General features: G+C 30.1%; 1 protein-coding gene across 3 annotated transcripts in view; it reads left to right on the plus strand.

The window, feature by feature from the left end:
* LOC107439742 (phosphatidylinositol 3-kinase regulatory subunit alpha) overlaps positions 1-12,839 on the plus strand; it is a 102,148-nt gene that overhangs the window by 41,135 nt on the left and 48,174 nt on the right. For all 3 annotated transcript variants that reach the window (XM_043044325.3, XM_043044326.3, XM_043044328.3), the window contains exon 4: positions 2,101-2,148. In XM_043044325.3, the coding sequence (XP_042900259.1) occupies positions 2,101-2,148 (48 nt within the window). The remainder of the gene's footprint in view (positions 1-2,100; positions 2,149-12,839) is intronic.

Here is a 12,839-nt window from a genome sequence, read left to right on the forward strand (position 1 = left end):
TATTTAAAATTACTGTTATCTATGGCAATACTTTCCCAACTTTTTCCTCGTGGGAATTTATCTTGATGTTCAGATAATTGTTTAAGATTTTTTATATGTACTTAATTATAATGTTGTTTTATTTTAAATCTTTGTCCAAAACAAGGCACATTAGGGGTCGTTAATAATTCTTATTTAAAAAAATAAAACGGAAGCGTTATTGAAACCTACCATTACCGAGGAAAGCAGGATTTAAAACGTTTCAACATCCGTTAACTGTTGGAGAAAACGGGTAATGGTTAAATGCTCGTTGATATAAACACTTCCGAATTTCATCATGTAATGGAACTGGTTTTTACATATTTCGTTCCCCTTTCTTTACTAGTAATTCGTCAGATTTTCATTTTTTTGTTCTAATATATTATTTTGAGATCCCTAATATGCAATTTTTTTTTTAAATTTTATATTTGAAATGGATTTTAATATAGATTGAGGACGGTCTTTACAGACCACCTTGTATATGTGTTTCTTCTTTCATTATAAATTCATGATTACGATAAATTCTCATTTCTAATCAAAGAACATATGACATGAATTTCAAAATAAATGAATAAATAACGCAATGAATGAAAGTCAATATCTCACATGAAATTTTTATTAAATAATGTACATTTTTTTATTTCTTGATGCAGATGCCTTATAAATATTATTGAATCAGTTTTTGGAAATCAAGGTTTCTCTTATAACTAGTTTCCTTTGGTGATCAGCTTGACCACCTTTCAAAATTATCTTGTTCAACAAATAAGTTTTATGGTAACACAACTGTGTGCACAGAACAACTAAATGCATAGCACAACTGTATTTAAATATTTTAATTTTTCCATCCTCTTCCCATGCTTAACACTTTAATTAGTTTTAAACAACATATAACCAAATTATTTCACCGTCTAGCTCAGGGGTTTCCAACTTACATGAGGCCGGGGGCCGCATTTAAAAACATCAGTCAAATGACGAGCCGAGCCGCAACTTTATCAAAATTTTATCCAGGACTCTTTTATGTTTGAAGGAACATTAAATATTACTGTCAGATTTTTATCAAGTTGTACAAAACAAACGTATTGAATTACAAATTAAAATTAGAAGTAGATTTTTAAGCAACATATACGATTATTTTTGTATTTGAATAAATATTTTTTGGATACATAACCTGAGAAATAAATTTTTTTGCGGCGTTGGTATGTTAAATTTTACAGAAATGAAGAAATCATGTTTGTTTTTTTTAACGAAAGAAAAGTATTTTAAACCCATATAGATTTTTTACGGAAATAGTCCAAAAAAAATGACATTTATTATATTTTAGTTCGCGGGCCACAAAAAAAGGCTTCGCAGCCCGGGGACCACCAGTTGGTAATCCCTGGTCTAACTGCTGCCAGTGGTTTGACCTGAACGGAAGTTCTCAACTATTTGATTTCAATTTTAACTATTTTCTAGAGATGTCCGCGATATCGTCAAAGTTCTTTATGTACTAAATTTTAAGTAATAATTAAATATCTGCCCGGTTGCCATCAAATCACACAAACCACCATAAGTATGAGTTCGGGACAATTCGACATAGTAGGCAAGAGAAGTATTAAAATTTTGTTCATCTCTGTTATGAGAAAAGATTTTTTAAAAAAATAATAATAAATAAATAAATTAAATAACTTTTCCACATTACGTACTGCTGCCACATTACGTACTGTTTCTTGGGATTATTTGTTTAATATAATGAGATTACTAGATATTTGAAATAAATAGCCTCTTGCATCATACATGTTCGAAAATTCTCTGGACTGATATATGTAAAGGGTTATATATATTTAGATAGTAAAGAATTAAAAATCGGTAAAATCTCATTTAAATGAAAACTTAAAAATTGAAAATATAATATATAATATATATTATTATTTATTCATTCATAATATATTAATTATCTTAATTATTTATATATATATAGTAAAAAGCAAAAAAAATTTTTTAAATGATTCCACTTTCCTTCATCACTTTTTAATTAAAATTTTAATGGTGCTTTTCTACATTTCTTTTAGTTTTTCATTATTTATTTACTTATTCCTTTCATAGGTCGAGATTATATATGGGGAACTGGAAAAGTCGGTGTGAAATGTGACGGTATGTATTTCAATATTTTAACTATCATCTTCATGATCATTTTTTTTTGTTGATTGATTTAATATGTTTGAATAATTTTTATTTATTATGCTAAATGGGAGACATCAGGCGTTTGTGTGTTCCTTTGTGTGTTCCAAAAAACGTGCTCTTCGATTCAATTAAAATATTTACTTTCCCTAAAATTTTAAATTCACTAATTCAATTAGGGAATCAAAAATTAGTCATATAGAATTTTCAAAAAAAATTGCATCAGTACGATGAATTAAAATTTTATTGTTCAACTATTCGATGAAATTCAGACATTACTTTTAATGAATTAAAGTTTTTCCCTTTTTTTTTTTATCCGTATATTTTTATATGATCCTCGCAAAATTTTTTGCTTTTATAAATTTTACCGATTTTTAAATTTACATATGTAATTGCATTTATAATGACGTATGATATACAGGGATGAGATTTTTCCGCTTTTTAGCGGATTTCCGCTTTTTTCACTTTTATCGATTTTGAATTTCAGCTTTTTTATCAAAAATTCAGATTTTCTAAAAATTTCACTTTTTTTATAGATATTCTGCTCTTTTAGAAAATTCACCGATTTTCAAAGAGAAACAGGAAATTCAAACTACATAGCTACCAATCATTTCTCATTTTTACTTATTTTAGCTATTTTCTCCCCTTTTACACGCAGCAGATAAGATTTTCCTAATTTTTTACCCGCCCTCCAGATAAATCCGATTTTCGTAGTTCAAACGACGCTGCTTCTGACAAACCTTTTAGAGGTCCCAAGCCTGGAATCTGCTAATATCTCGATTCTTATTCATACGATTTTAATATCAAACATAGCTTTTCATATTTGCGTGTTGCGATTCTTATTCACACGATTTGAATATTGTACGTTGCGATTCTTATTTACGAGATTTGAATATTGTACGTTGCGATTCTTATTTACGCCTTTTTAAAAACCTATGTAGCGATTGGTATTCACTCAAGTTTAAAATTCAATGTCTTGATTTGCTCATGCGGTTTATAATATCAACCATTGATTTTCGTATTTATACGTGATTTTAAAATAAGGCAATGGGGTTTGCATTCACGCATTCTAAAAATTATGCATCATAATTCTTATTTATGCAATCTAAAAATTGCTTATCATGATTCGTATTTACGCTATCTAAAAATTATGAATCGTGATTTGTATTTACGCGTTTTAAGAATTCTATATCCCAGTTTGTCTTTTCTCATTTTCAAAATCGTATATCTAGTTTCATATTCATGTGATTTCAAAATCCATAATTGTTATTCATATTCGCGCAATTTTAAGATCAACTATCGCGATTCTTGTGAGAAGTAATTTTTTTAAAATTAGTTATTATAAAGGTGACTGTTTTTCTAACGACGATTATTAGTATATGTAAGTGTTACAACATCAGAGAAACTGGAAGGGAAAAAGCAAAGAAGAAAAAATAAGATTTGTCACAAGATGTTTGAAGATGGACTAACGACTAAATATAGCAAACATAAAGATATAGTAAACAAAAGCAATCACCTAAAAAGGGATTTAATTAATTAATTTATTTTTTTTGGAAAAAGAGTAATTAACTCATCATCAAAATTTTACTTATAATTGCTGTTATTTATGCTATAAAATGCAAAATTCTTATCAAATGAAAAACAATTATCTAAACAGTTGCTGATTGTCGTGTAAATTTTCAAACTAAAATAGCAATATTTGTATGTTAAAGAGTTACTATATATTTCTACTTCACTGTTATTGATATGTTTCAGAGGGCTCTACTTAAATTAGACTATGATATGAACATAATGATTCGGTCCATTGTTAAAGTTTTTGTTTTCAATATAATTTAAAAAGTAATATTACTGATATATTTACTATTAATCACATAACAGTATTCATTAAAAGAAATGAAATATTAATGTAAATTCTCAGTAGTTTTAATTTGCTAAACCAGGTAGTTTTTCAAGTAATAATTGTCTCTTATGCGAACTGAGGAAAAATATAATTTCCAGCTTTATTTTTTCAATTGGTAATTTTTATTTTCACTAAATGTTAAGTATCAATGTAATCATTTATATAATAATAGATTAGTACACAATTGTATGTCAACACATTATTTATTACCTTAAACTGTCTGGAATTTATTATTAAAGGGTTACGCTTGCGTAAAATTTACTATCGTGGAAATTCAGCTTTTTTGCCTTTTGGCTAATCTCATCCCTGGATATAAAAATTCACATATATATCATATTATAATTACACAATGTGAACAGTCATAACCCGTGGATAATTTCAGATTTTCTGTATTTCTTACTAAAAAAGGCTGACCTAAATCAGTGTTACGTTATCATTTAGCACTTTCTTCACTAAGGACGAGATATATCGTCTTCCACTAGAAACCCTTGTGCGCTAGAGGCGAGACATCCCGTCTCTTTTACTTTTAATTTTAGCACTAAAAGTGGAACTCGTAGCGCAGCGGGTAGAAAAAAGCTGTGCTATTACCGCAATGAAAGTGTTAATTAATTTCCATTTGCACTATTCCTATTGGACGATTCATATTCCTATCCCAATAGAAACGTATTCCTACTGGTTGCATCTGTAACTGGTTGATCATTGGTGGATTTCCAGTGGAGAGATAAGTGAAGTGAATGTCAACTTAGACATCTCTATAGAAAAAAAAATCAATTTTAAACCAATTGAATCATCATATTTTTGTATTTTTCATTGGATAAAAAAATGCTTGAAATTGACATACATGTAAATAAAAATAGTCTTATGTGAGGAAAAAAAATTCTGAAGGTTAATATTTTTTAATATCAGTAACTTAATATAAAGTTCTCTTGTCCAGAGATTAAAGTCATAGTAGTTATATTTTCTTTTATTTTTCACACCCATCCTCCTGACCGAGTCTTATTTATTTTCTAACCGTCGTTGAACAACCGATCCAATTTTGGATTTACGTCTACCAATGCTCAACTCCGTAGCCTCGTAATTTTGAACCTGATACGGAATACAAGGGAACTCCTGGATCGAGTATCGGGAGAAATTTGCCTTCGCGGAGGACTTTTTGATGGAACTAACCCGCATTTGCGTTACATGAAAACCACAAAAACCTTTCACGGTTAGCCTGGGGACAAGAGGACTCTATATCCGAGCCACCACGGCGCTGTCATAATAATTACAAAAAATGAACGTGTCCCAGGAACATATATATTTATATATGTACATAAACAACATGACATATATATGTTAAACAAATGAAACATTAACTTCTTTTATACGCCTTCATGGAAAGGTCCTTACTCTTCGTTGCTAAAGGCCCGCCCTAATTATTTCATAGCGTGCTATAAGCATTCTCACATCGTAAAACAATCAATGCTAGGGCATTCACTCCTCTTCCGCATATGTGTTGAATTCATCATAGAAACGAAGGGAATTAAATTTTGCAAAAAAAAAAAAAATCATATTGGCTTTATGTTTGAAGGATGTGTTTAATGGTTCATCTTTTATGTGCTTATTTTAATCTCAGGCGCTATTAAAACGGTTTAATTTGAAATTTTTATTACTTAATGTTCTCATATAAAAGTCACGTTCTGTAGCGAAGGTGGAATATAAAAAGAGGATGTTTTTATAGCATATTTATAGGAGTTTTTTTTTTTTACGACACAGGTCTCGGATTTAGTGAATGCAATAGAAAATTAAGTTAATTTTATTGTTATTGATTGATTTAAGGCACTGTAGTTTGAAAGAAGGACAAAAAAATGTACTCATTTTCTGTAAAGAAACGTATATGCCGCTATTAGATTTTTTATATCGTGGTTACAAAATACCTTATAAAAACAACTTAAAAACTAATGCTGATTAACCCTAAATAGAACTTCAGTGTTGCAGTACTTGCTACAGCAGAGGTTACAAAAATGTACCATTGTACTGCTAAAAAAAATTATCGAATTAAGTTTTTAGAAAATTTAATTGAATATTTATTAGCACACGGTAATGTAATGTATTGATTTGAATGTTGCGAGAAATATACAAATTTAAATTACTTTACATTAAGAAATAATATAATTTTTTTGTTAAGTATGTAAGATTTCGTAATTTTTCAGGATACTTTTCTGTTATCTAACCACCAGACAAAATTTAGCAAAAATCGCCAAGCTTCAATATTAATACATCATCAGTGCAGCAGTCGGTTATTTATATAACTCCGGTGGACTTTTATTTTTATTGCATTTCATTCACACAGATAATTTGAAACTTATATAAAAACATAATAATAAAAAATAATTAGTAATAATATAACCTCAAATATAAAGTGGAAACAATACAGTTGAAGCCTGGAAAAAAGAAGGATTTTTTTAATGAATTTTGAAACGATTGTAACATATTTTAATCTTCATTTTAGCATGTTACAAAAAGAGAAAGGAAAAAAAAATTAGATTTTATATAGTACAATGCTTATAACTTACTTTTTAAATTAATTTTTTTATTATCTCATATGTTGAAAAAAATTATCCAAATTTGATTCCGTTTTAATTTTTTTAAACTACGTGTATATAGTTTTCGTTGCATGTAGGATTTTTGAAAATACGGTAAAGTATACATATCAGTCGTGCCTATGTACATTAAACGTATAAAGCCTATGTAACAATCATATAGAAAGCTGAAATTTTCGCTAGTCATATTAGTCTTATTAAATAAAAAAAAGTCATAAATTTTCAGTTTGATTTCTTTCAAAACGAGTATTAAAAACCTGTAGTAAAACGAAAGATGGAGTTTTCCAGTGTTCATTAAGGGACAAAAATCCTTATTGATTTTAAATATAAACTAGTTAATTTATTTTATAATTAGTGGACAAATTAAAATTTTCTCACTTCTAATCTGAATCCCGTTGCTATCTCTATGGTAGGAACGAAGGTCAGAGCTGTTACAATTTGAGTAACATATCCGGAGAAACTGGCACTTAATTTGTCATATGTCTCTCATTTTGGTATATCCGAAGTTAGAAATCGGTCTTCGTATTTTAATTTCAATAAGCAAAACCCGAAGCAAAACACCAACGTAAGTCATAATTACAAGAATTGCAGTGACAGCCGATTTTGGAAACAGCTTTTAATTGTCTCTATCGAAAGGGAAACTTTCTCATAACATTGTCATATTTATTCATCTCACTTTTTTTTGTTAACTTTTTCAATAAGCCATTAGCAGTCATTTTAAGTTGACAGTTATGGGATGGCAGGGGAGGAAAAACGTGTTAGGGATTTTGGAGGTTGTTGGAAAATTTTACAAATTTGCTGATGTTCAAAAAAAAATAATTTAAAAATCGGACCACCCTAAATAACTTAATCTAATGATCGGATCTTCTCGTTCTAGGAGTCAATCTTAATGACTTGTAGAGGTGACCTTAAATATGCTAATTAATTAGTGCAGACGATATTTTGAGTTTCGAAATTAAACACAAAACGTTACTTTCTTTGAATAAACAAACATATCTTTTTTGCGACAGATTTTGATTTCTGACCCCCAAAATATAGGTGGTAGCCGCATTCTGAAAATTATGGTCCCAATAATTTTGTCAGGAGAGCGATCCTGAGCTTGGATCCCTTAATGTTAAAGTCGTATTTCGTTTAATATCCTAACTTAAAATATCGTCTGCAGTAATTAAATAGCGTAGAATCTTTAAGATTGAGTTCTAAAACGAGAACGTTATTCAGATCAAACGTTATTCAGGGTAATCCGTTTATTTTTTGCTCACTGTACAGCACGAAATTAATGATGAGTTAGCTTATATTTTCAGCTTTGAAAGAAAAAGTGAAACAAGATTCCTGGATTCAAAAAACAAATTTGTATATATTCTATAGTCTTAAAAAAAGTTTGAAATAAATATTAATGATAGGTATGCTCAAGCTGTGACCCAGGACCAAATGTGGTTCTCGAATGGTTTTTATGCAAACCCCTGCTTTCTAGCCAAACGTATTTTGAAAATTGCTTCAAAAAAATTTTTACAAAATTTTAAACTCTCTTAAATTACAGCAAAAAATAATTTAATTTTATTCACAAATTTGAAGCATTTAAAGAAAACTTTTAAGTTAATTTTCATTTGAAATTTTTAGGTTCAGTGATTTATTTAAATACAAAAATTGCTATTTATATACAGTCAAAAAATTTATAATTTTTTATTATATATACGGAAATTATTCAACTCTGGGTTAGATCAAAATGTGCATAGAGTCATAATTTTTTTCTGAAATCATATTCAGTTCTAAAATGTGACTTCCTCAAAGATTGCGCAACTTTGAGAATTATTGCATCTCTTTTAAACAACCCAACAATTAACTTTTCTTTTTCAAACTGATATGATAATCATATTCCATTATATATTTTACTTTATATTCCACCTGACTTGGAAGGCGATTCAATTATTTTCAAGGTTAATTTCGATTGAGTGAAGGCAGAGTTTTACAAGAAAATTGATTTGAAGCGCGCGTGTAAATCGAACTCCGAATGTTGGAGAATTTATTTGCTCATATGTCTACTTTGAGAGCCTGCTGTCTGTCAGAAACTGAACGATTCATCCGTAGATGATATTGTTCTTAAAACGATTGAACCTAATCAGAGCAACCTGCTATATTTCTGACTGTTCCTTTAAAGCGTAAATCAAGTGTGCAAATATATATTTACCTGAATCAACTGACGAAACAATACGTGTCATTTTTATTATGGGTATTTCTAACGGTTCCATTTTTTACCTTATGAGGGAATAAAAGTATTTCACAATGTAAGAAACAGTATTTGTCTAATGAACAATAAATACGATTTATTGTAATAGGACGATAACTATAAATTGTGAAGTCCTTGTCTCTGGCATCCTCCTTTAGATTATTTAGTTAGTTGCAGGTGTTGCTTAATTGATTTGACTGAAAATCGTTTCTTGATTTTTTTTTCTCATTCCCTTTCCTTTATATAAATGGTTAGCTTGGTTTTCCTTGAAACATGAAATAAATTATTCTCTGTGCATTATAAATGTTCGCATAATCTATTATTTTTTGGTTAATCTCCGAAGAGAAAGTCAGATTTAAACCTTGATTTTGTATATATAATATTGGCGAATGATTTTTTCCACTGGAAAGAAAAATATATATTTAACTCGATCCTCAAAATTACGTCAAAAAGAATTTTTCTAAGCAAATCAGTATTTTTTATTCGATTACAGTAATTTTCGGTAGATGTGCCACATAACCAATTAGAATTGGGTTCAAATAATATAAGCCTGAAACAAACTACCGTGAAATAGTTGTCTAAGGGAAGAAATTAATCGTTACAAATTGTTAAGATTTCGATTTACAATTAGCGAAGGCGTTTGGTATTTGGCTAATTTACTGGCCAATAATTTGATATCCTTATCATGGGCCCTGCATATATATACACCGAAGAACCATTACATTATGACCACCCTCCATCTATAACAATGGGCTCGCCCAGGTTTTCATGGTTTATCGCCCATGAACAATGTTTTCATGGGGCACATTAGGACCCATAATCCTCATAGAACAATCCCTGAAATCTGTAAGCTACTTGAACATAGTTGCAGACCAGGTTCACCCATTCATGGGTACAGTTTTTCCTGCGGGGGATGGTGTTCACCAACAGGATAATGCACCATGTCATAAGGGTTGTATCGTCGAGGAACATTCCAATGACTTTCAAGTCATGTCTTGGCCCCCAAATTCACCTGACATTAATCGAATAGAGCATTTATGGTCCCACTTGGAAAACCAAATTCGTGCTGCCATGCTACCCCCTCGCAATGTGAGGGAATTGCAGGACCAGTTGGTGAGTGCTTGGTACCAGATACCTCAGATGCTAAAGGTGGTCCTACATGTTATTAGCAGCATGGTCATAATGTAATGGCTCTTCGGTGTATATATGGCCCTTGTTGTCATATGTGAATTGAGCCTTTTCGACTCTAGCGGTCCAAGATCACACGGACGTGATCTCAACACGATACTCTCGTATTACATTGGGAATTAGTACTTGTACGTACTAATCAGTATGTATAAACTGGAGGCGTGCGGAACTGGGGAAGCGCTCCTCTCTCCTTCCGCCGGTGCTGAAGGGGTTAAAAACTTATATTTTGTACCATTTTTACGTTTCGTTATTATGACCTGCGAATCCCGGTAACCACGGTTCTTTAAAAACTGTAATTGGCATCCTATTTTTCAGTAAAAATTAAATTTTTTAAAGCCTGAAAATCATTCTATATATATTGGAAAATAACATGACATAGAAATTTTGTTAAACATATATTTTTTATACTTTTTTCCTTTTTTTTTATTAATTTAGGACAAAATTATTTAAAAACCATAAATTATTGAAATTTTTCATTTCAATAATTTATGGTTATGAAATACAGCATAAAACACAATTGTCTCTTTTTTTCTTTTCTTTTTTTTCTCGTTTAAGGGAAAATTTTCAAACATGGTTTACTTTCAAAAAATAATTTTTCAAATTTGCAAATATTTATATGTAAGAGAAACAGTTATTCATCATTGAAATTTATTTAATTTACAAAATCAATTAATGATAGATTTTTGAATCTCAATGTAAAAATTTTTTAAATTTATTTAATTTACAAAATCAATTAATGATAAATTTTTGAATCTCAATGAAAAAAATTTCAAACTACTTTTTTTGAATTTATATTTAAATGCAAATATATTTCCCATTATCTTACAGAATTTTTTTACCATTAAGAAGTACCAAAATATATTTTTGCTCCTAATTAGAGCTTCGGGGAAAAAATATATATAAGAGAAGTTGGTGTCCCCCCATTTGCGTCAAATGTTAAATTACTGTCTCTCAACATCCATTAGATTATATTATTAGGTATTGCTTAGTTGATTTAACTCAAAATCATTAGTCACATTATTCATTGTTAGTTTGTTATTACAATACATTGTATAATAATCGTAGACATGAATTAAACGTCATTCAGGTATGAATGGGAAATTAGCTTGTATAATTAATCGTTTCTACTACATTAAAACTGCCTACCAAACTTTTGAATAGTGGCTGCTTAGTGTTTAAAGTAATAAGCTGTTTTTTTGTGAAAGACTACTTTTGAAATCAATATTAATTTACATTGATTGATTTCTTGAATGCGAAATCCTAAAAATTAGTATTTGAGTTTTGAACGAAAATGTATGTTATGTTGTATAAATATAAGTATTTCTCTGACCATTAAAATATTAATAATATTTAACAACGTACAATTTTTTTTAATCTAAAACTTATACGAAATTTGGTACAATTTGTTTGAATAATAAACTGAAAATATTATACTAAAGGAAATGGTAGTTAATAACGTAATCATAAGGAATTAGGAGCTTTGTGAGAAATTCCCAATTTTTTTCAGCTGTGGAACCCTAAATGATTTAACTTTTTTTCGGCGAAACCCCGACTTTAGAAATTATGAAGTATGTTAAAACATTGTAAAATGAAGTTAGTAAAAATAATTGTGAGCGTATTAAGTAATCAAATACTACTTTAAAATAATACAATTTTTCATAAATGTATGCTCTTTTTAAAATATATTCAAAACATTGTTATTTAAAAATTAAAATTTTTTTAAACAAAAAAAATATTTCTCTTATTTTGGCGCTTTCTTTAAATACTAATTAGATCTAAATATAAGTAAGATTTCGAAAATCATTAATGTGAGGTAAAGAGCCGCGATGGCCCAGAGGATAGAGCATTCACCCTCCAATGAGGCGAACCGGGTTCGAACCGGGGCCAGTCGATACAAATTCCGCATCCGGCTTGCACCGACCACAGTGCTGACGTGAAATATCCTCAGTGGTAGACGGGGTTAGCCCCTTGCCGTTAGGCTAACCGTGGGATGTTCTCGTGGTCCTCCTCTCCATGTAAAGCAAATGCGGGTTAGCTTCATCAAAAAAGTTCTCCACGCAGGCAAATTTCTCCCAATACTCGATACAGGAGTTCCCTTGTCTTCTGGATTGGGTTCAAAATTACAAGGCTGCGGAGTTGAACATTAGTAGTCGTTAACCCATAGAATTGGGTCGACTGTTCAACGACGGTTATAAAATAAGATAAAATAAAATGTGAGGTAAAAAAAAAAGTCTTAAGTCTTTTAGTCTTCCGTGGAACTCTTGGGTTTGGGAACCGCCAATCTAGAAAATAGAGGATAGAATCCTAAATTGCTCAAAAATCAACAATGCGAAAATTCAGATTTTTTTTCCCTATGTTCATTTGTGAAATACAGTTTTCCAAAAGAAAATAAAAATAAAGACCACCCTGATAAACTTTTGATCTGATGATCCGATCTTCACGCTCTAGTCTGATTGGCTCGAGGGGGTAACTTCAAATATGCCAATTAATTGGTGCAGACGATATTTTAAGTTAAGAAATCAGACGCAAAAACGTTCTTTCTCTGAATAAACATGCCGATTTTTCTCTGGATTCGGATTTCTGATCCCGAAAATATAGGGGATAGCCGCAATATGAATAATGTGGTCCCCATAGTGTGTATTTGGTCAGGTGAACGGACCATAGTTTGGACCCATTAATGTTAATTTTACTTTTTGCTTATTCCGCCATATCTCGAGAATTTTTTTAGCAAATTGAGAAAATGTTCCACTCCAATATAAAATTCGTTTAT

Source organism: Parasteatoda tepidariorum, chromosome 3 (genome assembly GCF_982258835.1).
Source record: "Parasteatoda tepidariorum strain Cologne lab strain chromosome 3, Ptep-v5.0, whole genome shotgun sequence".
NCBI classification, from domain to species: domain Eukaryota; kingdom Metazoa; phylum Arthropoda; class Arachnida; order Araneae; family Theridiidae; genus Parasteatoda; species Parasteatoda tepidariorum.